The sequence below is a fragment of the Chamaea fasciata genome, unplaced genomic scaffold, assembly GCF_029207755.1.
Source record: "Chamaea fasciata isolate MVZ Bird 193981 ecotype frontalis unplaced genomic scaffold, bChaFas1.0.hap1 SCAF_24, whole genome shotgun sequence".
In the NCBI taxonomy this organism is placed as follows: domain Eukaryota; kingdom Metazoa; phylum Chordata; class Aves; order Passeriformes; family Sylviidae; genus Chamaea; species Chamaea fasciata.
Window position 1 is genome coordinate 6,873,784 of NW_027094109.1, and position 25,133 is coordinate 6,898,916.

The following is a 25,133-nucleotide window of genomic DNA, read 5'->3' on the forward strand; positions in this document are numbered from 1 at the left end:
GCACAGTCCAGGCAGCAGTGCAGGCTGGTTATGATCAGGCCTCAAAGTGCACATAACAGTTTGAAGCCAGGATCTCACATTGTGCAGTGGCTTACCAACGTCACCACTGCTTCACTGTCAGAGTTTGGGGCTTTCAGCATGTCAGCGCTCTGCCATGTGAAGGAATTATTGCACACCTGTTGGCCCAGGGTTTCAAATAGCAGTTGAGGAAAAGACATTTTAAAACACTTTTGACTTAAAAGCAATTTAAAAGCAAAATTTCTATTTTAAAGTGGCTGTTCCTTGTGTTATTTGCTTTACATGATGCCTTTGAACCTCAGAGGGCATTTTGAGAAAGAATCTTAGGATAGAAAGTCTTGGATGTTCCACCTAATTTCTTGCCTATGTGTCATCTTTGTCCTTTCTTTTTGCTCTTGCATATAGTATTTTGTTAGTCTCACCGTGCCCAACAAATGGCTGTCCAGCCATGGAATTCTAAAGTAGTTGGTGGTTCTCCAAAGTTATTTTTTGTAGCCTTGTAACAGTAGAGGTAACTGTGCTGGCAGCTTACTGGGAGGGGTGTTTGGAGTTGCTTTCTTTGCACACCAGTACGTAACCACACAGCCTTTAAGGTGTATTTGGCATCCAAACTTCTGATAAGATCCCATTTTGTTTGCAGGAAATTTTTGTCCTCTCTGTGACAAATGCTATGACGATGATGACTACGAGAGCAAAATGATGCAGTGTGGGAAATGCGACCGCTGGGTCCACTCCAAATGTGAAAACCTCTCTGGTAAGGAAATCCTCATCCCCTCAGTACTGGAGAACGTGGGGTGGTGATTAGACCAAAGCAATCAAGTCTTCAACCTTTCTACTAGAGTGTTACTTTAACACACTCACCTGTTGTGACCTACCCCCCTGAAAAATGCCCATAGAGTGACAGCAGGTAAATCAGTGCTAATACCAATGACATCCTGAAAGCACAGGACTTTCCTCAAAGGTAGTGTGCCTCAATTAGCTGCACAAGGTACAAGGGGCTTTTGTTACATGAAAAGTGTCACTTAGGCAGTAAGTGCAGGGCAGGGATTTTTCTCTGTATCCGTCAGTAAAGCAATTCAGGTGGTTATCTTGTCTTCTTTTATCTCCAGATGAAATGTATGAGATACTCTCCAACTTGCCCGAGAGTGTTGCATACACCTGCATTAACTGTACAGAGCAGCATCCTGCAGAATGGCGTTTGGCACTGGAAAAGGAGCTGCAGATTTCCTTGAAGCAGGTTTTAACAGCTCTGTTGAATTCCAGAACTACCAGCCACTTACTGCGGTATCGACAGGTAAGCTGGCGTCTCTGCCCTGTTGGGGTTACACTGGCTTGAAGTGTATTGGTTTGAGTTATTGAGGTGTTGCTGTGCCTCATACTGCAGAAGTGTCTGCATCGTACTTGGAACAACATGTGCTGTGATTTATTTGTGTTTTTTCTTTCTTTTGTTGATTCTTTTGGAAGCAGAGAAGTGGGTATCTGTGATACAACTTGTGAAGCTGAAAGAAAAATAGGGTAAAGTTCTTCAAGGAATGGGAGGATTTGGCTCTGTGATGATGAAGGTGCTTTTCTGACAGAAAAACAGGATCTTTGTCTTGAAATACACACTCAGAAATAAGACTTCTGAGCAATGAGTTTGGTGCTTATGCCTGATGGCTCTGTCCTGCTGTGCCCCTTACGGGCCTCAGCAGAAGTCTGGTTAAGAGCTTTTCTTCGTTGCCCCTATGTTTTGGACAGAAATTCAGAACTTGTGTCTCCTTTTCCTTCATGTTAGTGAGAATCACTGGGCCAATAAATGGGCTTGGGAGTGTATCATCAGGAGCAGCTGCATTTCAATGGTTAACATCCCTCTGTCTCATTGCTGGTGTTCACAGGCAGCAAAACCGCCTGATTTAAATCCTGAGACAGAAGAGAGTATCCCATCCAGAAGCTCTCCTGAGGGTCCCGATCCTCCTGTCCTAACGGAAGTCAGTAAACAGGAGGAGCACCAGCCTCTGGATCTGGAAGGAGTGAAAAGAAAAATGGATCAAGGAAGTTACACCTCTGTGGTATGTGAAAGTTGTCGTGTTCCACTGTATTACTGGACACTGTGAATTGCTTAATCACATATGGTGTTCATAACTGAGCAGCTTAAGCCTTTTCTTTAGAAACAAGGAAGCCGGTTATCATGCTGTTAAAAATAGTTCTGGCTGGTGCTGGTTAATATTGGTCCAGAAACAAGTAATTGACACTTTTGTGGGGCTCTCTGTAGCCAGCAGTGGTACTTTGTTAGACCTCATTTGTTCTTAGTCAGACATTTATGTAGATAAATGTTCAGGCCTTCGTGGACATGCAAATTCTGACTGAAGGTCTGGCCGAATAGCCCTGCTGCAGCTGGTTAGCTGGGAGCTGAGGATTCATGGGTGGAGGGGTGATCTCTTCAAGGATCATTTACAAAAAATGCTGATGTTGACCAAATCAGTTCTCTTTGCATAGGTCAGCCTTTTCCTCTTTTTTCCTAGAGAATTTGTAATCTTGAGGAGTACTGTGTATTGCAAAGTGCTTGGCGAATGTTGTGGCGCCAGATTTTGACCAAAAATGAGCTTATGAGACAGCTAGTTTAGAGGACTTAAAACAAATCAGCAGTCAGCTGAAGTGAACAGTTGTGGATGTAGCTGCTCTGCCAGCCAGTTTGCAAAGGTAGAGGGCTGCTTGCTTCTTCACAGCCAAATTCCCTTTCTGCTTTTAAGTTGATGCTCTGGTTCAAGCATAGTGTGTTCTGAATGTTCACTTGATGCTTTAAAAAATTAGTGGGTGGTATAGCTGTGCAAAAGACAATCCTGTTAATGTGAGGTTTTGTGAATTTCTTACAGTTGGATTTTAGTGATGACATCGTGAAGATAATTCAAGCAGCCATTAATGCTGATGGCGGGCAGCCAGAGATTAAGAAAGCCAACAGCATGGTCAAGTCCTTCTTTATTCGGGTGAGCTGGCCTACAGTTACTTTAAATCTGCTTGGTATCCTACAACTGCTTGTTGATGTTGGAGTCCAAAGGGCCACCACATTTGGCCTTGCTTGGGTCTTTCCAAGAAGAAAATAATACATTGTCAGAGTTGTTAATGTTAATGAAATGTTACTAGTTGTGCATTTACAGTACATCTCGCCTGAACATCTTTGAAGTTTTTGGTATGTTGTCTGACTTTTCTAATGGGATGTTGTTTTCCTTTAGCAAATGGAGCGTGTTTTTCCATGGTTCAGTGTAAAAAAGTCCAGATTTTGGGAGCCAAATAAAGTAACAAGCAAGTAAGTAATTGTTCTGTACCCAACTGCGACACCCTGCCGTTTGCCAGCTGGCCAAGCAAAACATATTGAAAAAGCCTGTTTGTGGGGCTGGAATTTGTATTTTTCCTTTTTTCTTTTTGGTTTTTTGTTTTTTGTTTTTTTTTTTTTTTTCCCTAAGAAGTTACACAGTAATCCAATTCCCATGTTTTGTGCACACAGCCTTGTTTTAAGCAGAGTAACTGACATTCTTAATTAGAGCTAGGTGTACTGTGTGTTGGTTTCTCAGTCCTGGCCTTCCTTCCCTCTCCTTCTTCTCACACCCCCATTTGGGGTAGCCCTCCTGCATCTGTTACCCTTCAAAGGACCAGACAGCCACATCATAAACCTTAAAATGTGACTGTTGGGAAACGTGTTAGGGCTGTAGGTAATTAATGGAATTGTTGCTGGGGGGGCCCTGGTAGGCAACCTCTGGTGCAGCCAGGTGTGACACTGACTCCTTGCTGCATCTCAGCAGTGGTATGTTGCCGAATGCGGTGCTGCCCCCATCGCTCGACCATAATTATGCTCAGTGGCAGGAGCGTGAAGAGAACAACCGCACTGAACAGCCCCCTCTGATGAAGAAAATCATTCCAGCTCCAAAACTCAAAGGGCCTGGAGAGCCGGATTCACCAACTCCTCTACATCCTCCTACACCTCCCATCTCTGGTAAGAGAACCGATATCAGGATTGCCAATCCCTAACCAGAAATGCAGCTGTCTTGGAGACCTCTGTGGCCTGAAATCATTCAGAGGAAGTAACATATGAGATGTTTCTGAGCCAAGCTTGGACCCAAGAATGCTTTTGCACTCACCTCTTTTCCCCCAGAATGAAGGTTGTGCAGAGGCTGATGTGTGCTTTGCTTTCCAAGCTGCCTATTGAAAACTCTTCTACCGTGTTCACTTACTGACGGTCTCTCCAGATGAGTTTTTGCCGCCCTGAATTTCAAGAATAAATGTTGTTCTCTCTTTTAACTCTAAGGCTGTGACAGAAGCAGAGAGGATAGTCCTGAACTGAACCCACCTCCAGATGTGGAAGACAACAGGCAGTGTGCCTTGTGCCTGAAATACGGTGATGACAGTGCTAATGTGAGTATCTGCCCCATTCCCCTTTCTGTAGGAGCTCGTTTAAGCAGTGCTGTAGATTTGGTACTGTGAATAGGCTGGATGGGTTTTGTGCATTGTTGTGTCCTCTGGAGCATCTGAAAAGAACATATCCTTCTGTTCTTTAGGATGCTGGACGTCTTCTCTATATTGGCCAAAACGAATGGACACATGTGAACTGTGCTTTGTGGTCAGCAGAAGTGTTTGAAGATGATGATGGTTCTCTGAAAAATGTGCACATGGCTGTGATCCGGGGAAAGCAGCTGGTAGGTACATGCAAAGACACTTCGTTAAACTTAATGCTGATTTGGAATCATAAGATGGGAGCCCAGCTAAAAGATGCCTTGTGTGTATTTTTTTCTTCTCTGTCCTTTCCCTGCGGTATTTTTTAACACTAAATGTAGTAGAACTGACTGAAGGTATTTGGAAAGTTATTTTATCCTTTCTCAGTTCAGAAATATTGTGGAGACCAAGTGAAGTTTGCAAATGTGAGGACTGGATATGAAGCACAAGCAGGAAAGTCTGGGAAAGGCCTGAAAGAACCAGTCCACAAATGAAAAAGTTGTTCCATGTGAGGGATTCTTCTTCCTCTCACCTCCTCCTTCATGTCTCTCACTTGTGTGTGAGTCACTGTAGTGAAATGGAGCAGCAATGAAGCAGGAGATCAAGCATTACTCTAAACTTCTGTCTGTGCCAAAAAAACCCAACTGACAACAGCAATGGTGGTCTGGTTTTAGAAGAGATTAAATTTTTGGTTTTTCCTTTTTGCTTTTGCAGAGGTGTGAGTTCTGCCAGAAGTCAGGCGCCACAGTAGGCTGCTGCCTCACTTCCTGTACCAGTAACTATCACTTCATGTGCTCACGAGTCAAGAACTGTGTCTTTCTGGATGATAAGAAAGTTTACTGCCAGAGGCATCGGGACTTGATCAAAGGAGAGGTAAGATTTTTCCTTCACTCTCTGCCTCACTCTCTGAAGGTGGGGTTAGCATGGGACCGTGAGCACTTCTTAGAAGTTTATGTTGAATATGTTTCTTGCTAACACGGGCTGGACCACATTGCTCTTAATAAGAAGTCAGTAATGCAACTGGCCTGGGAAAATTTGGCAAGTGGTGCTCTGTGGTAGTTCAAAAACCAAAAGAGCAAACTGAGGATCGAGTAGCACAAACTGCATAACATGTACATGTGGTGGTTCCTTTAATTAACAAGTAGTTTTGTTGGCTCTTGTTCCAGGTGGTTCCTGAGAATGGGTTTGAAGTTCTTAGGAGAGTTTTTGTGGACTTTGAAGGGATCAGTTTGAGAAGAAAATTTCTTAGCGGCTTGGAACCAGAGAACATCCACATGATGATTGGTATGATCTAGTCTCTGGATACTTGATCCACCTTTGGTGCTGGAATCTGGTTCACAGAACTGTTCCTCTCTCTGCTCAGGTTCAATGACGATAGACTGCTTAGGAATTCTGAATGACCTCTCAGACTGTGAAGATAAGTTGTTTCCCATTGGCTATCAGTGAGTATAAGCTGTTTCAAGATGGGATGTCTTTCAGTATATTTCATGCCCAACAAGCACTGAAGTAACATATGGGAAAATATACTGTAATTTTTCCTACACTATTGAGAAATCTCTGATTAAGCCAGGCGTGCAATGTTTTCTGCCAGAATGGGCTTTCGCCAATGTAGTTTTGAGAAATGGAAAATTTAAAACAGAAATGAGGTTTACTCAACTGTTGAGTAAATTGGTTTGTTTGAATTATCTTCCAGATGCTCCAGGGTGTACTGGAGCACAACAGATGCCAGGAAGCGCTGTGTGTATACCTGCAAGATCATGGAGTGCCGACCTCCAGTCATAGAGCCCGACATCAACAGCACTGTAGAGCATGATGACAATAGAACAATTGCCCATAGCCCGGTTCCCCTTACAGGTAATCTTCTAAGGACTTTATAGAAATATATTCTCTGTATGGTTTTGCCATAGTGCAAATCTTAAACCAAATCTCTTAAATTTGTACGAGAATCCAATTCAGGCTTCCCTGTTACAGCATCTTAAGGCTTTAAGCTCCTGGATGTACTGCTAACTTTGAAAACTTGAGCCAAACACTGTTGCAGGGATGGTTCCTAGTCTACAACTCAGAGAATTTTCTAGTGATCTAAAACTTCAGACTGAGTTTGGAGTGTGGGTGTTGGTCTGTAATATGGGGGTTGTTCAATACCATGTCGAATCGTTACATTGCGCTTCTGTATTTCCAGATTGCTTCTTTGTATCCAAGGGTAAAGCTGTGAAAGATTTTTAAAATGTTTATAGTCATTTTCATTGCTAACATAGGATCTTAAACTCTATTTATATATAGTGGAATTTCACGTGTAAGATGAGCAATTGCTGCAAGTATTTGAAAATGTTCTTACAAGAAGAAACCAGACATTATCTGATGTCAGATCTTTGACTTCGTGTTTATTTAACAAATACCCTGATTCTCCAAGCGAGACGTGATAGTATATGCCTTATCAGATCGTAGCTTTTAGGGCTCAGTGATGGCTTATACTGTTGTTTCTCTTTTATACAACAACAGAAATTCTACCGAAAGACACCCGAAATACACCTGAAATTGTAAGCCCACCATCACCAGATCGTCCCTTGCATTCTCAGACCTCTAGTTCCTGTTACTATCCAGTGGTCTCAAAGGGTCCCAGGATCAGGGCACCAAGTTACCCATCCGCACAGAGGTCTCCTGGCTCGAGGCCATTACCCTCTGCAGGTATTTCTAGTGCTGTTGATTTTCATTGAGGTTTATTTTGGAAATATCTCTGGTGTAGTTCCTGTCTTTCTTGGCTTCTTTCAGAATGGGGTGTTTTAATTTACTGTTTCTAGAGGAAAGCAATGAAATGACAAACGGCTGAGGAGAGGAGAGTTCTAACATTACACAGTAGAGATGGCCTCAGAGAGGTGTACAACTAAAACAAACGTTCCCTTGGGATGAAAAGAGGCAGGATTTTTGCCATACAGTAGTAGTGAGCCAAAAGCACTGTGTTATCAGTTAGGGACTTAATATCTCCGTCAGTGTTTTTCTGGAGAGAATCAGAAATCTGGTATTGTAATTCAGCAGCTGTTTCTGACTAATATTTTCTTTCAAACTGATGTTGAAAATTCACATTTAAAGTTGAGATACCAAATCCTGAGATACAAACTTGCTGAATCCTGGTTGATGGTATCAGGTTTTTAACACCTATTTAATGTATCAGTACCGTGTGTTAGTGTTGTTTGGCTGAAAAGTTTTGCTGGGTTTTAATGCCTTGTGTTTTGTGTGAAGGAATTGGATGTGCATTCATTTTGAAGGTTTAAGATCACCTGACAGTCTTTCTTGCCTTTGTTTCTCAGGAAGTCCTACCCCAGTGACCCATGAAATAGTGACAGTAGGAGATCCTTTGCTATCCTCAGGACTTAAGAGCATTGGTTCTCGGAGACACAGCACCTCTTCTTTGTCACAGCAACAATCAAAACTCCGGATGATTTCCCCTACACGAGCTGGGAGCACTTACTCCAGGCACAGTGTGTCTTCAGTTTCCAGTGTGGGGGCCTCTTCAGAATACGAACCAACTGTCAAAAGTACTGACCGCTTTGTGGGGTCAGTGAGCACAGCTCCTCCAAGTGCTCCAGTTCAAAGTTGCTCTACCAGTTCAGGCTCCCAGAAAACAGTGGCTACAACTGGAAATAAAACTTACCAGCTGGATGCATCTCAGTCTACAGAAGGGAAACATTCCAGCAGTTCAGAATTAATAGCCAAAGGTGCACCTTCTAAGGGAGAGAAAATGAAAACCTCAAAGGATCCAGATTATTTGTCTCATACTTTTGTTTCTGGAGGAAGCTCCAAAGTGTCCGCTCAGTCAACGAGTTCATCAGGCACAGAAATGAATAAAATAGGAACCTTTCAAGAGTGTTCAGGATCATTTTCTTCCAAAGAAGCAATACCCTTTCCGCCTTTGCATCAGAGAGGTCCGAGGAAAGACAGAGATCAGCACATGGAACCTTTACAGCCAGAGAAAACAACTGTGGTTGATGAGATGGATGCAAAAACCTTGAAGGCTGCTGGAGTAAACAATAGATCTCCTGCAGCAAGTGAGCAGGTAGTTACTGCCCCCAGAGATAAACGTCAGAAGGGCAAGAAGTTAATGAAAGACAGTTTCAAAGAGAAGCACTCCCTGAAATCTCTTACAGAGACAAGTCAAGCAGTAGGCAGTGATGAACTGAAACCAGACTTTGGCAGTCAGGGTTTGGCAACTGAACAAATTAACCAGCGGTTATGTAATAATATTCCTGCTGAAAAAGCTGGTGAGAAGTCTCCATCTTCGCAAGGGCCATCTAAAGGGTCTGCAGTGCAGGTTGAAGGAGCCCTTAAGGAATCGCAGGCACCCAGGAAACGCACCGTTAAAGTCACTCTGACTCCTCTCAAGATGGAAAGTGAAAACCAGTCTAAAAATGCACAGCAGGAAAGTGATGCTGAAACTCAGTCTGCAGGGGCAGACCTGGCTGCTTTGGCAGAGCCCTCCTCAGCATCAGAAAGCCCAGAAGAGAACCCTGTCATTCAGGGAAGTCTGAATGAAGCACCAACACAGGAGTCTCAGAATAACTCATATGAAAATTTGGCCATTCAAGATAACAGCTTGATGCTCCAGGATGGTGCTAAACCGCAAGAAGAAGGCTCATACAAGCGGAGGTATCCAAGGAGAAGTGCTCGGGCCAGATCCAATATGTTCTTTGGACTGACTCCTCTGTATGGTGTGAGGTCCTATGGAGAGGAGGACATTCCCTTCTACAGTAACTCAGCTGGCAAGAAGCGAGGGAAGCGGTCTGCAGAAGGGCAAGTGGATGGAGCAGATGATTTGAGCACATCAGATGAAGATGACTTATACTACTACAATTTCACAAGGACAGTGGTTTCCTCAAACACAGAGGAGAGGCTCGCGTCCCATAGCTTATTCAGGGAGGAGGAGCAGTGTGATCTTCCAAAAATCTCACAGCTAGACGGTGTGGATGATGGAACTGAAAGTGATACAAGTGTCACGGCAACAACCCGAAAAGTCAGCCAGGTAACTAAAAGGAGTGGCAAAGAGAATGGGACAGAGAACTTAAAGCTGGATAGAACTGAAGAAGCTGGTGAGAAAGTGCAAGTCACCAAGAGCTCCACTGTCCACAAAACTGACCCCAAGATTGATAACTGCCACCCTGTGAGCAGGGTTAAAGCTCAGGGTCAGGACTCTCTGGAAGCGCAGCTGAGCTCGTTGGAAACGGGCCGCAGGGCTCATGCAAGCACGCCTGCTGACAAGAACTTACTGGACACTTTCAACACAGAACTTCTGAAATCCGACTCTGACAATAACAACAGTGATGACTGTGGGAACATACTCCCTTCCGACATCATGGACTTTGTGCTAAAGAATACACCATCCATGCAGGCCTTGGGAGAAAGTCCGGAGTCCTCTTCATCTGAACTCCTGACACTTGGAGAAGGTTTAGGTCTTGACAGCAACCGTGGCAAGGATATGGGTTTGTTTGAGGTGTTCTCCCAGCAGCTGCCCACCACCGAACCAGTGGACAGCAGTGTCTCTTCCTCCATATCAGCAGAGGAGCAATTTGAATTGCCACTGGAGCTTCCTTCTGATCTCTCTGTTCTGACCACTCGCAGCCCTACAGTGCCCAGCCAAAATCACAACAGGCTTGCTGTCATTTCGGAGTCTTCACTTTCCTCCTCGGGAGAGAGGTCAATGCTTGCCTTGCCTTCCACAGAGTCTGGGGAGAAGAGAGTGACAGTGACGGAGAAAACTGCCTCAGGGGAAGGCGATGCAGCTCTCCTGAGTCCAGGGGTAGACCCAAGCCCCGAAGGACACATGACTCCTGATCACTTCATCCAGGGTCACATAGATGCAGAGCATATAGCCAGCCCGGCCTGCGGCCCTGTTGAGCAAGGGCATGCCAGCAACCAAGATTTAACAAGAAACAGTGGGACTCCGGGCATCCAGGTGCCAGTGTCACCCACTGTTCCCCTCCAGAGCCAGAAGTATGTGCCAAACTCCACTGACAGTCCCGGTCCCTCTCAAATCTCCAACGCTGCGGTGCAGACAACACCCCCCCACCTCAAGCCAGCCGCAGAAAAACTTCTGGTAGTTAATCAAAACATGCAGCCCCTGTACGTCCTCCAAACACTTCCCAATGGCGTCACCCAGAAAATACAGTTAACCCCTTCTGTTAGTTCTGCACAGAGTGTGATGGAAACCAGCGCTCCAGTGCTGGGGCCCATGGGGAGTGGGCTCACGCTGACCACAGGGTTGAATCCAAGCTTGCCTCCATCTCAGTCATTGTTCCCTCCCACGAGCAAGGGTCTGTTGCCCATGTCCCATCACCAGCATATACATCCCTTCTCTACACCTGCTCAGACAGGCTTCCCACCAAACATCAGCAGTCCTTCACCAGGTCTTCTAATCGGGGTGCAGCCACCCCCTGATCCTCAGCTCTTGGTGTCTGAAGCTAGTCAGAGGACAGACCTTGGTACTGCTACTTCTACACCAGCTGCTGCCCTGAGCAAAAAACGGCCCATATCTCGTCTGCAGTCACGGAAGAACAAGAAGCTGGCTCCTTCTGGAACCCCTTCTGCTATAGCTCCTTCTGATATGGTCTCCAACATGACCTTAATTAATTTTGCTCCTTCCCAGATTTCTAACCACCCGCTGGATTTGGGAACCATTGCGAATTCAACATCCCATAGAACCGTTCCCAATATTATCAAAAGGTCAAAGTCTGGGGTCATGTATTTTGAGCAAACATCTTTGCTCCCACAAGGTGGGACCACTACTGCAGTCAGCACATCTCCCAGCATTATTGGTGCGGATGCCAGTCACCTCCCAGCAGGGCCTGTATCAGGCCTAACATCGAGTTCCTCAGTGCTGAACGTCGTATCCATGCAGGCCACAGCAGCCCCTAGTACTGGTGGGTCAGTTCCTGGTCACGTTTTGGGACAAAGTTCAGTAACATTAACAAGCCCTGGATTATTGGGAGACCTTGGTTCGATAAGCAACCTCCTGATCAAAGCTAGTCAGCAAAGCCTTGGTCTTCAGGAGCAGCACATGACTTTACCACCAAGTTCTGGGATGTTTTCTCAACTGGGAGCATCTCAGACTCCATCTACGGCAGCCATGACAGCGGCATCAAGCATATGTGTGCTACCCTCCGCACAGACAATGGGCATGACAGTCGCTCCGTCCTCTGCTGACCCAGAAGGCTCGTACCAGCTCCAGCACATGACGCAGCTTTTAGCCAGCAAAACCGGGGTTGCCTCCTCGCAGCTGGACCTTAGCACAGTTTCAGCAACGACGCAGTTGTCAAGCTTTCCACCGCTGGTCGATGTTCCAAGTAATACCGGACTCGAACAAAGCAAGGCTTCCTCATCGGTGATGCACGCCAATTCCGCGTCCCCAGGAGGCTCCCCGTCACCTGGCCAGCAGTCTGCAAGTAGCTCTGCGCTGGGTGCCGCAAAAATGAAGCCAAAAGTCAAACGCATACAGCCGTTGTTAGACAAAGGGAATGGAAAGAAGCACAAAACTTCTCACGTGTGGGCTGGTTCTTCTGAGGCACACGTTCCCGAAAAAGGGGCTGTTGCTGTACCCCAGGTCTCAGCTGCAGGGTAAGAGGAGAGTTTGGTTTTGCTCATCCCTGAGGTTTTGTAACAGTGTGAGAGAGTCTTGCACTAGTTTCTCCAGCAAATTGTGCAAGTCAAGGCAAATTGCGAAGTGCAACTTTCGATTCTTGTGTAGTGCTGGAAGCATGATCTGGTTCTCTCTATGTTAGGAGCTATTGTTGCTACTTGTGTAATTCTGCAGAGCTGCCGAATCCGTCGTGGCAACTCCCAGTGGATCCATTCCTGCTTTCCAGTCTCATTTATGGCGCACGTGGGTTGGCAGATATTTTGAATGTTCCCAAATCTTTTTCTTCCAGGACTCCTGCCGTGAAGGCAGATGCACAAGATGCAGCCAGCGTTGATCAGCCGTTGCAGAATCCACGTGGGCCATCTGCAGGGTAAGTCATGAACAGACCTTTCTGTGTGATTCTGCTTGCTTGAGCTGAAGGGCATTTGTATGGAGAATGCAGGAAGTCTGACATTCCCAGTTAAAATGCCTGCGGAGCTTTCAGTGGGGAATGTACAGTCACATTTAGATGCAATATGGAACCATTTTGCATTAAGCTGCATGTAGTTGTGGGAAGCTCAGTGCCTGCTGAGGAGATGCTCATACAGCAGTGTCTGCTTGTGTGTTGGCCTACACCTTATTCCTGAGTGGGGCTGACATAAGCTTGCTGCCCACAGAGTGATAGAGGCTGCAAACAGAAATGCTACCGGGTAGAATCCTTGTGTTTGTTCATTTCCAACTGAATTGATGTCAGAACGTTTGATCTGGAAAAAGGTTCTTGTATCTGGCTAAGACTGCTGCTCAGGGTTGGTGAGGAAACGAAGCAGGTTGTTAGCTGTTTTTCTCTCTTCCTTCCCTCCCAAGGCAACTGGCTGTGGTCCCAGAGCCTCAGTCAACACAGAACTCAATAAACGAGCAAGAAAATGCAGGTATGTCACTTCTTAAAAAACACGTAGTCTCAGATTCTCCAGGACTGGGAAAGTGATGTTTGAAGATTTTATTTTTGTGTTTGTCATTCTGTCAGCAAAAGGGCAGAGTTAGAAGCTTGTGTTATCCTTGCTCTAAGGGGAGGAAAGGTTTGTTTGCTATTTTTAGATCTTGGACAAATAGTTTTGTCTCTGTTTTTAGTTTGTGAGAATTTCAGCACTTGAGATTTCACACTCTTACTGCAACACTCACTAGAGTTTTTTTCTTGGCTGGATTTGCTGGTGAAAAGGCAAGCCAGTAAGTTATTTTCAGTCGTGGAACACCAGGTGTAAAAATCATCGTTCCTTCCAATTCCCATCTTCATGCTGGCTTCTGTCTTTTCTAGGCTCAAAAGCTCTCGAGGAAGAAGAGAGCACTTTCAGCTCCCCTCTTATGTTTTGGCTTCAGCAAGAGCAAAAGAGGAAAGAGTGTCTTGGTGAGAAGAAACCAAAAAAAGGTTTGGTTTTTGAGATCTCAAGTGATGATGGTTTTCAGATCTGCGCAGAAAGCATTGAAGGTGAGAACCATGCAGTGTTCTGGTTGTACTGTACTTTTAGTTGTCCTTAGTAGAAGTAAAATTATTACTTCTGAGGACCTCTTATTTGCTTTATTTATAGATTTAAAAAAAAGGAGAAAGAGAAATCTGTTAGTTTACACCTCTAGAACAATCCTAGTTCCTGATAATGTCTGGATTCTATTATTTTTCTTTTTATTTTGCAACATAATATATTCAGTGACCCATATATATGTATCACTATATGTATGTAGTGGTATGTATCACTGACCCGTTTTTTTATCAATTGACCAGTGATGTTGAGCCATAGTTTGTCAAGAAACAGGCACTGTGGATCACACAGTGGAGTATTGGGTGTCCAGACTTTTCCTCCAGACTTATTGCTGAACACCCTGCCTTATGCCAATGTGAATTTTCAAAAGGATGAAAGCAGTTGGATCCAAGGATCTTAATTTATAGCCTGTAGAAAGTTGGAAACTTCATATTCTCCCATTAGTTTATTTAAATAAGAGTATCCCAGCACTTGGATACCCTGTCACCATTTGTCCTCTGTGTGTGTGCTGCAGATGCCTGGAAGTCGCTGACTGACAAGGTGCAAGAGGCCCGTTCGAACGCCCGCCTGAAGCAGCTGTCCTTTGCAGGTAACCCTGCCCTGAACACGGGAGAGCAAACAGATCTTTCTGTGAGGGTCTTAAGAGTAATGAGCAGTTAACCTGCTGCGGGCTTTGTGGAGGGTAATTGCTTCCCAATGGAAGGATTAGGAACTCTCACATAGAATGCAATAGCTAATACAGGGCTGCCGTGACAGCTGTGTGGTGTCCCAGCTCTTCGTGAGGAGCTGTTGTATCTTCCTGCTCTAAGTCTGCACTGATACTTAGTGTTCATTGTGCTCTATTTCTCATTCTAGGTGTGAACGGTTTGAGGATGTTGGGGATTATCCATGATACTGTTGTGTTCCTGATAGAGCAACTGTATGGAGCGAAGCACTGCCACAATTACAAGTTCAGATTTCACAAGCCAGAGGAGGCCAATGAACCTCCTTTGAACCCACATGGCTCTGCTCGGGCCGAAGTCCACCTGAGGCAAGTGTGAGCCTTGTCAGTATCGGGGTTAACAGCCCTTTGGCTCCATAACTAATGCTGTGGCAGGGCAGGAGCAGCAAACCTCTGCAGCACTAAAGCTCTCAGTTAAATGTTAACAACTGGCTCATGAAAATCAATCATTCAGCATCTTCAAATTCTGCACATTTTCCCGTGCCGCTTTGTGACCCTGTGCTTGGTTTAACAAAGCTTTCCTGTCTGGGGCTCTTACTGGAGGTTCTCAGAACCTGCTGTGTCTACTCTGACTTTTACGCAGGACTTTTAGAGAAGTCAGAGCTGGGAAGGTGTGAGGCAGTAAACGTCAGACTGTTGTGACAACCACATTTATTTTCAGTCAGTAAAACAAACTCCCTTTGGTCTCTTTAAATTGCAGGAAATCTGCATTTGATATGTTTAATTTCTTGGCATCCAAACACCGACAGCCACCAGAATACAACCCGAATGACGAGGAAGAGGAGGAAGTGCAGCTGAAATCGGCCCGGTATGCAGCAGGGCTTAAAGGTTCAAAGGGGAAAATAGTGTTGGGGTGTTAAAATGAGCAGATTGGACTTAGTTAAGGGTTGTGTGCTTTGAGGGGTATTTAAACACTGAAAGCTGCCAAGCACTGCCAGACATAAAGGTGACTTCTGCCAAACCAAGAAAAGTGACAGCTGAAGGTGAGCACCAGAGCAGTCTGCTTTCAAATGCGTCTTTTCCTTACTAATGTATAACAATCTGATGAGAATTTGAGGAGGAAAGGTAGGAAATTACCTTTTACATACACGTATGAAAACACTGCATTAGTTTTGATTGTGTTCTCTGTAGGCTGCTGTGTCACAGTGTATGAGTTATTCCATCTTGGAAAGTGCCCCAGATAATACATGGCACAGAGTCTCAAAACAGGTTGTCACTTAGCAGTGCCTCTTTGTTCTAGGAGGGCAACCAGTATGGATCTGCCAATGCCCATGCGCTTCAGGCACTTGAAGAAGACCTCCAAGGAGGCAGTTGGTGTCTACAGGTATGGTTTTGCTCTGGTACCATTGCCCATAGGATAGGGGAAACCTGCTATGAAGCCAGACTGCAAAATGGAGGGGAAAAGCAGGCTTGGGGCTTTTTGCCTCTTCCTTCTCCCTGTCCAAGTTACGTATTTGAAAGGTAATCCTCAGCACAGACCGCTTGCTCCTTGCTGGCTTTACCATGGCAGTAGCCCAGATGTGGGCAGAGTGACCTGGTGGTGTTCTTGTTAATGTTCCCTTAGAGAAGGGCTAACAGTACCACAGTGGGCCCTGTCACAGACAGCCTGTTTTCTGCAGCCTTTGCAATCGGATGTTTTTGAGCTTTGCTTGTCTCATTTGAAATAATTCGCTTTTCTTGTTGCATTTTAGGTCTCCTATCCATGGCCGGGGTCTGTTCTGCAAAAGGAACATCGATGCAGGTGAGATGGTGATCGAATATTCAGGCAATGTCATTCGCTCCATCCTCACTGACAAACGAGAGAAATACTACGACAGTAAGGTGAGTTTTGGGCTTCTGTAGATGTTCTTAAAGAGTTTGGGAGAGCTAGAAAGTGGCTGTGAAGGTAGGACAGGCCTATATGAAAATTCTGTTGGGAACATCTCAGATTGTGTTTACTGACTTCTTGGGTTATTTTCATTCTTGTTGGAGCTTTAGAGGCACTTGTGATTTCCCTTCTGTAGTCTGGGCAGGGTCTCAGATTAGTCTCAGTGAATGTGGGGTGAAATGATTCAGGCAGGAGCGTGTGAGGCCCGGTGGAGAGAGGCTGCCGACGCTCCCTCCGAGCAGCCTCCGAGCTGGGCTGTCTGCTGGGCTGGCTGTGCTGCCCTGCCTGCACTCATCCTCCTGTGTCCTCCCTGCGTAGGGCATCGGGTGCTACATGTTCCGCATTGACGACTCCGAGGTGGTGGACGCCACCATGCACGGGAACGCGGCCCGCTTCATCAACCACTCCTGCGAGCCCAACTGCTACTCCCGGGTCATCAACATCGATGGCCAAAAACACATCGTCATCTTTGCCATGCGCAAAATCTACCGAGGGGAAGAGCTCACCTATGACTATAAGTTCCCCATTGAAGACGCCAGCAACAAACTGCCCTGTAACTGCGGTGCCAAGAAGTGCAGGAAGTTTTTAAACTAGAACTTCCATCAGCTGTAAGTGAGCCCTGCAGAGCCTGGGGTGAACCAAAGCTTCGAGTGAGCCCCTCCCCGGCCACTCGGGATGGGACAGAGAGGCCAGGAGCAGGAGTGAAGATGGACTGGGCTCAGGGACCCGAGACTGGCGGCTGTGTTTGTCCGAGTCCACATCTTCATGTCTCGCATGTGCACACTCACCCTTGTGAGAGACATGGGCGGCTGGAGAAGATCCTCAGCATGGTTATGTTTTTGCTATTCTCATTTTCCCCCGCCTCCATATTTGTTTCTCAGCGTGGGGCTAATGAGTGGGAGAGGAGAGGGGAGGTCACCCCAGGCACAGGGCAGCAGTCATGGGTTGTGTCCCTCTCTGTCTCCTGGCCGGAGCTCTCCTTCCTAGGGCTGAGTCAGTGGTTGGGTAGCGCAGTATTTGAGCTTGCCTCCTGGGGAGAAGGGCTGTGCCTCAGCAGCCGCTCCCTGGGACTGCGTGTCTGCGAAACACTATGTGTGCGTGGGAGTGGGCGCGCCGCCTGCGCAGGGCTCTGTGGCACGGGGCGGGCTGGCTTCGCTGCTCATGAGAGCAGAACAGAGCAGCCCACAACTGGACACAAGCAGAGTTTGGCTGGCATCTTGTCTGAAATCCCTGCCTGAGAGCAGGGGAACTCCTGGCATTCTTTGGCAAAGAGGGCTTTTGCCAACAGTTGGGGCACTGTAAATCTTTGCCAGCAGAGCCTCCTGTTCACCGACACTCCTGCTCCGCAGCCATGTGGGAGGGAAGTGGTCCTCTGGGTCCTGCCTCCAGCAGCTGGTTTCCTCCTCTGTCCAGCAAGCTCCTGGTGCAGCCGGCCAGCAGTGTCTCAAGGAAGTGGACAGAGTTCTCTAGAGAGAGAAGGGGAGTGCAAGCCAGCCCTGGCCTTGGCCGCACACGGTTGCAGAGCAGGAGCTAGGAAGGACTGGTGCGGGGGCACCCACTCTGCTTCGCCATGCCGCAGTGTCCCAGGCCTTGGAGGGGGCAGGCAGGAGAGTGACCCTGCAGCCGTGTCATGGTCAGTTGTCTGGGTGTAGTCACGTTGTGTTCCCCAGAAGACACAGCGAGGGCACCAAAACGGAGCCAAAGTTCTCTGCAAAGGCAAGGCCAAGCGCCAGCCGGCCTCGTCCACGCAGCATCCCAAAACACATAGGAAACGTGTGAGGCATTGGCACAGTGGATGAGGAGCCAGGCCGTGTCTGAGCAAGTTGAGGGACACCACTGTCCTGGTTGGAGCAGTGTGAGTCCTCCTCCCCATGGGGTCTGCCCTGTGCCTCAGAGCAAAACCAGAGAGAGACAAATGAGAGACCCAAGCCTGACAGTGACAACATTGGATTCTGCTCTGTTCTGTTTACAGTTTAGTATTTAAGGTTTTATAAATGTAAATATATTTTGTATATTTTTCTATGAGAAGCACTTCATAGGGGAAAGCACTTATGACGAGGCTTTTTACAGTGGTATTATCCTAATTTAAGAGAATCTCTTTTTAATGATTTTTTTATTTTCATAGGACGGTTCTAGGAAATACCTGGCTGGACACAGTCTGAGCCTTTCTCCAGTGGGGGGGTTGCTTTAGTTTTGTTTTCTACTCTTGTTCTGCCTTTTTGACTTCAGTAACTGTCTCCGGGAGGGTTGACTGGACCTTAAACTGTATTTGCCCATAAGGATGGGGCAGGAGAGAGAGCTGCCCAGCATGGTATGAGTTTGGCTCTGTGGGAGGACAGTGTGTGACTCAGGCAGAAAGTTTGATTCTGCCTTGCCCATGCTGGTATCCTGCAAAGGCTTAAAAAGGAAAAGCAAGATAGGATGAGACCTGACCCTCAATACCTCTTTGCTGGGAGGCCAGTCTGAGACACACACCTCCTGCCACAGTCTGTCCTTCAAAGGCAGATGGGTTTTTCTGCGCAGAAGGGAAAGCAGAAAGTGCCCTCGCTTTTCCAAGCTTTCCTAGTGGTTAGCTTGCAGTCAGTACAGGAGCCACTCTTCCCGGAGCTGATGTATCCGGGGGCTGCTCTGAACCGGCGCTGGCAGTTGGTGGGGAAGGGACCAGGAGTGCCTGTTGACTCCCCAGGTCTCTCAGAGGGGCATCCCCCATCTACACCTCTCTGGTCTTGAGACTACTTCTTCTGCCCTGAGAAGGAAAAGCAGCACTCGAAGGTTCAGGACCTGCCGATTTCCTTTTGTTATTGCACTGTGTGAGGATAATTTGTTGGTAACTGTTGAAAGCAAGGTCACATTTGACGCTGCATTTGTTACTGAGATGATTTGATGCACTGACAGTTTGGGAACGCACATACTTTGAGGAGGCCAGAGAGTGCCCACCCAGGGGATCTGGGCCCCGCGGCCCCGGGCGCAGCTGCTCTTGGCCCTTTCCCTTCCGTTTCTGACATGGGGCGGGGGCGTAGCCCTTGCCATGGCAAAGCCCCTGAACTTACCCAGAGCTCAGCTGCGCTTTCCCAGCCCCGCGCTGCTGCCGCCTCCTGATTTCCTGGCTGCAGGAGGAGGTTCCACTGGGAAGCGCTGCCCAGAGCCACCCCACATGGGGAGAAGTGGGAAGGAGGGTCGAGGGGAGCGCTGTGCCTCAGGAGTCCCTCAAGATCCAAGTGCCAGGCAACCTCCTCCCGCCGGGACCGGCCGAGCCAGCGGGCTGCCCGCTTTGCTGCTATTCCCGTTGCGGCTGCCTCGGCAGGAGCCGCTGTGGCCAGTGAAACTGTCTGTACCCCCGGGGAGCTGCACCCGCCGTGGCCAGCCCGGGCCCGTGGGGCAAGGGGCAGCGGGGCTGGGGCGACCGGGACAGCTGAGCCCACCTGCCCTCAGCCCGGGCTGGCCAGGAGCACCCAGCTCCCCATGTATGAATGTATATTTTATAAGGACTGACGCAGATCATGGTATCTGAAAATACTAAAAAAGGAACCTTAGGGCGTTTTTGGGTTTTTTTGTACAAACCGACATGTTTTTTTTAAAGGAGAAGCGGGTCATTGCAAAGGGCTGGGTATCTTTTCTTTCTGGTTTTCTTTCATTTCAAAGCAATATCAAGTTCTTCAGCAGGATGGTCTGTGCAGAATCATGCCATTCACCCATACACTGGTCCACTCTCAACACTTGCAAATTTTTTTATAACTATAAATACAATATATATAGGAACTAATATAGTAATGCACCGTGTAATGAAGCCTAGTTCAGTATCGGTTCATGGCTTTTAATTCTCTTTAACACTATAGATAAGGATTGTGTTACAGTTGCTCACGGCTCCGGGAAAGCATTGCTGCTCATTCCCCACCGGCAGCCAGGGCTGGAAGCTGGGAGCGGGTGGCTCTGCCTTTCCTGGCCCTTCTTGTTACAGTCAGTACTTGTACAACTTGGTTTCTTCCTTTCCTTCCTCTTGTTTTGGTTATGAATGTTGGGGTACCACCTACATATAGGGAAAAATGTGCTCTGTGCTTTCCTGGTATCTTTTTAACAAGGTACAGTAGCTTCGTCTATCAGCCGAGAACTATACTTGTGGTGTTTCTTTTATTGAACTTACAGTCTCTTTAGTAACTACAGGTAGGTGAATAATTGTTTCAAAAAAAAGAAAAAAAAAAAAGGAAAAAAAAAAAAACTCTGCAAAGGCAAGGTTATGTTCTAGAAATACATTTCTTGACAACTTATCATGTATAACAAAACTTTTTTTTTTCTTGTGTTCTTCCAATCTTCTGGTTGTTTGGTTTTTTGGTTTTTTTGGTTCTGGGGGTTTTTTTGGGGTTTTTTTTGTGGGTTTTTTTTGTTTTGTTTTGTTTTGTTTGGGTTTTTTTTTTTTTTGTTTGGTTTTTTGGGGGGTTTTTTGTTTGTTTTTTTTTTAAGAGGAAACATGTCTAAAGTACATCAGTGTTAACTCCCTGCCACAGGGAAGAAGGAAATACTTTAATAGTTTAAAAAAATGCTGAAAGCTCTGCAAAAGACTGAATGTAAAAATAAAAAGTGTACATAGTTGTAAAAAAAAACAAAAAAAAAAGGAGTTTTTAAACATGTTTATTTTCTATGCACTTTTTTTTATTTAAGTGATAGTTTAATTAATAAACATGTCAAGTTTATTGCTGCAGAGGGCTCTCTCCATTTCTTCTTGAGAACTGAGGAGCTGGTACTTCTCCAGGACGCTCACAGAGCCTGGGAGCCCCTGGCCAGCACCAAGGACTGCGCGGGGTGTTCCGTGAGGAGCCCTCGGCTCCGGCGTGGGGGTCACCTTGGGCCGCTGTCGGGGCGCTGGCCAGGCGGTGTGGCCTCACACCCGGCTGCAGTAGGACGAGGCAGGGTGAAGCGGGGCCGGCAGTGTAAACATTAACCGGGCTGTGGCAGCCTGCTGGTGCCGGCAGCCTTGCCACAGGCCTCGGTGACACAGCAGCATGGCCACGGCAAACGACAGGGCTGTCCTGCAGACCATCTTCAACCCCAGCACCCCTTTTGGGGATATCCCAGGGTTGGATGAGGAGGAGGAGGAGGATGTCCAGGACGAAGGTGAATGAGGCTGGGCCAGGTTCTCGCTGGAATGGCCAGCAGGGTCCCCAGGGGGCAAGCGGGTGGGCAGGGAAGGGGGTTCTGCAGGCTGGGAGCAGTGCCTGCTTGAGGCCGCACCTCAGCGCTCCGCCCTGCGTGTGTTCCCTGCCGGGATAGGGAGGGCAGGGTGGCAGTAGCACTGGGCCCCGTGGGTCGTCCGGGTGTCTCCACTTCCCAGTCAAGGTCTCCCATTTACCCTGCAATAGCGGGAGCTTTTCCGTTGGAGCTGCTGGATCAAGCCCGGGAGCTGGAGCTGCAGGGGGTTTCTGCGGCTGAGTCAGGCGACCTGAGCACGGCCCTGGAGCGGTTCAGCGAGGCCATTCGCCTGCTGCCGGAGCGCGCCTCCGCCTACAATAACCGCGCCCAAGCCCTACGCCTGCGCGGGGACGTGGCAGGTGAGCGGCACCAGGTGGGGGTGGTCTCCCGGTACCCCCAGCCCCCACCAATGCCTCCCCTCGTTGCCAGGTGCCCTGCAGGACCTGGACGCTGCCATACGCCTCAGCCGCGGCTGCGGGCGTGCCGCCTGCCAGAGCTTCGTGCAGCGCGGCCTCATCCACCGGCTGCAGGCGCGGGACGAGGATGCCCGGCGGGACCTGGAGCGCGCAGCGCGCCTGGGCAGCGCCTTCGCCCGGCAGCAGCTCGTGCTCCTCAACCCCTACGCTGCGCTCTGCAACCAGATGCTCTGCGAGATGCTCAGTCGGCTGCGCAACCCGGATGGCACTGGAAGCGACTGAGACGGGCAGGAGATGGGCCGGGCAGCGAGTGGGCCGGGTAGCGCCGTGCTCCTGAGCTGGCCCAGGCAGACACGTCCTGGCGGCCAGAAAAGGGCCACCTCGGGTGCTAGAGCTTCCCTTCCTCCTCCTGGCTGACAGCCAGGGACTGGAAAGTACCAAAGCACCTTGCTGTGTTTGTCTCGCTCTGCTCCACCCCGAATAAACCTCCCTCTGTTCCCGGCACCCGGACTCCGCTGGTGACATTGCGGGCACTGTGGTGGGATTCCCAAAGGCGCACAGCCCCGCTGAGATGGGTGGCCCGGTGGGTGCAAACCAGGGCGCTCTTCCCGGGAGGCGGCAGGCGCGGGGACGCGCACACGCTGTCCCCGCTCGGCGGCCTCCGGCGCTCCCGCAGGCGGCAGGGTGACCCCGCGGCTGCGCGCAGCGATCCGGCTCGGGGAAGGCGGCGACGGGGGCCCGGCCGGAGCGATGGGCGCTCGCAGTCGAGCGGGGGCCCGCCCCTGCGCCGCATGCACTGCCCTGCGTGCCGGGGCCCAGGCGCAGAGCCGCGCTGCAGACTGGGCCGGACACGGTAGCAGCAATGCTGCAGGTAAGGTGCGGCTGGGCCACATCCTCCGCCCCTGCTGTGTGCTGGAACACCGGAGCCCAGCGTGGTGGACGCCCCCCTGCCCCTGCTCTAGCTGCCTCTCTCCTAGCGCTGAGCACGGCCGATATAACATGGGGTGTCCCAGGCGCTGGCGCGGGGCTGCGCTTGCCCTCCTCCTGCTGCCGGTGCTCAACCTCCTGGCGCTCAGCCTGGCAGGTGAGGCTGCGGTGGGGTCCGGTGCCTGACTCCGGGGGCAGGACCCCTGCCGCAGATCTCACGTGCCGTGGGCTCTCTGGCAGCACCAGAGGAACTGCGCCCCCCCACTGGCGAGAAGCCGCGAGCAGTGTGCACGCTGCAGGAGGGGGAGGGTCGTATCTTCACCTGCTGGGTTCCCCGGCCGGTCCCCGGTGCCACGCTGGCCTGGTACCTCAACGGTCACAAAAAGGAGGTCAACCTCTCAACTGCGGACGCTGCCGGCATCCTCACCCGCGCCAGCCAGCGCTCTGACCACCAGCTCGACTGCTCCCTGACCAACCCGACCTCCAGCGAGACCTACAACACCTCCATCCTTCTCAATGTGCAGTGTAAGGTCTGCGGTGCCCGCCTGCTCCAGACTGGGATGTGGGGAGGGCATGTGGGGCTCATATCCAGCTCAGGCAGGACCATAACCCACATCCATCACGGCCACAGCACGGCAGCATCTTGTCAGTCCTGTGCAAACAAGGTAGACAAGCGCTCCTGGCTTTGCTGCCCCCATCCCTCCTGCCCATCTCGCTGCCTGTTTTTTACCCAGATAAGCCGGAGGTCCTGCAGAAAGGCGCTCACTACCAGCAGGTCGAGGATGCTGGCCTTCTCCTGGTGCTCTTCGTGCTGGCACAAGCCAACCCACCTGCCAGCATCACCTGGGTGGACCAGGATGGGCACGTGATGGCCAACACCTCCGAGTTTCTCCTGCTGGGTGCCACGAGCTACCCAGGGCTGGCCAACCACTCGCTCCACATCCATCTCAGCTGCACAGCTGGAAACCTCTCCGTCAGTGCCGCCAACAGTGTGGGCATCAGCACTGCCTCCCTCGTGCCCACAGGTAACTGTTGAGGGGTGGGCATGGTGCAATGGCTCTGTGGAAGGGTGCTGAGGGGTCTGCACTGCCCGTGCAGGTCTGCTGGATGCCCGCGTGGAGCTGCCTGTCCTGGGTGTTGCCATTGGGGCAGCCCTGGCCCTAGCCGCCCTGCTCAGCCTGGGCTTCTGTGCTGCCTGCCTGGCATGCCACTTGCCCAAGCTTGTGCGAGGTCCAGGGCAAGAAGGAGGGGACAGCCCGCCCAGCCAGTGCTCCCACTGCAGCAGATCTGAGCCCCCACAGCCCCAGGGCACACGTCTGCCTCGCCAGACCCGGTCCCTGCCGCCCAACCTGCGCCTCAGTGACCTTGCACAGGAAGATGGAGGTAAAACCCTGATGTGCCAGTGCAGCAGGACGTGGGGCCCCTGGTCCACCTGGGTGAGGGATAGATGTCCTGGCTCTCATCCTTTCGCTTCTCTGCAGCTTCGCACAAGGATGCAGGAGCCAGTGCTAGGGGAGAAGAGAGTGCCCTGCTGGGACTGCAAAACTCCCTGGTCCTCAGCAAACTCGGTAAGGGGAGCAGGTGGGCAAGCAGCCCCAAAATGTGTTGTGGGACATGGAGCTCCATGGCTGCCCCAACAGGAAATCGGGTTCCTTGTCCTGCAGGTTTTGTCCAGCTCCCAAAGTCCGGGCGCATCTACAAAGTGCCCAGCATGAGCAGTGATGAGATCTGGCTGTGAGCTGCAGTGTGGTGCCAGTGAGCCAGGGCTGCCCAGCACCGGGTACGTACCGGCCCCCGGAGCCGAGCAGCTGAGGGTGCCAGGGTGGCCGTGATGGGAAGTGAGAACTAACCGGCCCAGCTCTGTGCTGTGCTGTGCAAGGCAGGGCCTGGGAGCTGCACTGTCAGTGAAGGCATGGTTTTATGTAGTCCATGAACTTTACCAATATTCTGTTACAATTAAAATGCATCAAAGCTGTTGATAGCCAGGCTCTAGCACTGCGATTCCTCCTGGGGTAAAGCCAAGCACCAGCTTTGCTTTAGCAGGTTTGTGACTTGCTGCACGATCCTCTTTACCCCTTTACCTGCTGCTGTGGCAGATGGGTGGGAGGTCAGCGGAGCAGGGGCTGGGGAGCGGTCCCAACAGCAATAAATTGAATTCAAGCATCTGTGTGGTGCCGCTCATGTTATTTCTGCTTGACAGGAGCTAAGAGACTGCTTTCAATAGGAAAGGGGGTTCAATAATAAGAAGCAGAGGAGATTCAAGATCTCCAGGTCAGAGCTTGCAACACCCTGAGGAGACCTGAGTGTTGTGTCTGAGTGTGCAATTTATTCCTGTTTGCTCCAGCCTTTGTAGTGTGTGCTCAAGGAGCCTCTGCTCTGCAGCACCTGTGGCACAGAGAGC

General features: G+C 49.4%; 3 protein-coding genes across 3 annotated transcripts in view; all 3 read left to right on the forward strand.

The window, feature by feature from the left end:
• KMT2A (lysine methyltransferase 2A) overlaps positions 1 to 20,901 on the forward strand; it is a 41,094-nt gene extending 20,193 nt beyond the window's left edge. Inside the window, exons 14-36 of the mRNA XM_066203602.1 lie at positions 659 to 772; positions 1,128 to 1,312; positions 1,893 to 2,066; positions 2,871 to 2,981; positions 3,228 to 3,301; positions 3,792 to 3,985; positions 4,298 to 4,404; positions 4,548 to 4,685; positions 5,197 to 5,355; positions 5,649 to 5,766; positions 5,846 to 5,924; positions 6,176 to 6,336; positions 6,982 to 7,167; positions 7,788 to 12,084; positions 12,396 to 12,476; positions 12,950 to 13,014; positions 13,398 to 13,568; positions 14,132 to 14,206; positions 14,473 to 14,647; positions 15,039 to 15,146; positions 15,579 to 15,662; positions 16,030 to 16,159; positions 16,524 to 20,901. Of these exons, the coding sequence (XP_066059699.1) occupies positions 659 to 772; positions 1,128 to 1,312; positions 1,893 to 2,066; positions 2,871 to 2,981; positions 3,228 to 3,301; positions 3,792 to 3,985; positions 4,298 to 4,404; positions 4,548 to 4,685; positions 5,197 to 5,355; positions 5,649 to 5,766; positions 5,846 to 5,924; positions 6,176 to 6,336; positions 6,982 to 7,167; positions 7,788 to 12,084; positions 12,396 to 12,476; positions 12,950 to 13,014; positions 13,398 to 13,568; positions 14,132 to 14,206; positions 14,473 to 14,647; positions 15,039 to 15,146; positions 15,579 to 15,662; positions 16,030 to 16,159; positions 16,524 to 16,799 (7,262 nt within the window). The 3' untranslated portion in view covers positions 16,800 to 20,901. The remainder of the gene's footprint in view (positions 1 to 658; positions 773 to 1,127; positions 1,313 to 1,892; positions 2,067 to 2,870; positions 2,982 to 3,227; positions 3,302 to 3,791; positions 3,986 to 4,297; positions 4,405 to 4,547; positions 4,686 to 5,196; positions 5,356 to 5,648; positions 5,767 to 5,845; positions 5,925 to 6,175; positions 6,337 to 6,981; positions 7,168 to 7,787; positions 12,085 to 12,395; positions 12,477 to 12,949; positions 13,015 to 13,397; positions 13,569 to 14,131; positions 14,207 to 14,472; positions 14,648 to 15,038; positions 15,147 to 15,578; positions 15,663 to 16,029; positions 16,160 to 16,523) is intronic.
• Positions 20,902 to 21,141: 240 nt separating this feature from the next.
• On the forward strand, positions 21,142 to 22,309 carry TTC36 (tetratricopeptide repeat domain 36). The gene is made up of 3 exons (XM_066203603.1): positions 21,142 to 21,314; positions 21,560 to 21,748; positions 21,819 to 22,309. The coding sequence occupies exons 1-3, from the start codon at positions 21,203 to 21,205 to the stop codon at positions 22,085 to 22,087; spliced, it is 570 nt and encodes a 189-aa protein (XP_066059700.1). The 5' UTR covers positions 21,142 to 21,202; the 3' UTR covers positions 22,088 to 22,309.
• A 495-nt stretch (positions 22,310 to 22,804) lies between these two features.
• TMEM25 (transmembrane protein 25) lies at positions 22,805 to 24,887 on the forward strand. Its single transcript, XM_066203305.1, has 5 exons — positions 22,805 to 22,889; positions 22,973 to 23,218; positions 23,287 to 23,757; positions 23,831 to 24,115; positions 24,214 to 24,887. The coding sequence occupies exons 1-5, from the start codon at positions 22,805 to 22,807 to the stop codon at positions 24,468 to 24,470; spliced, it is 1,344 nt and encodes a 447-aa protein (XP_066059402.1). The 3' UTR covers positions 24,471 to 24,887.
• The last annotated feature ends 246 nt before the right edge of the window (positions 24,888 to 25,133 follow it).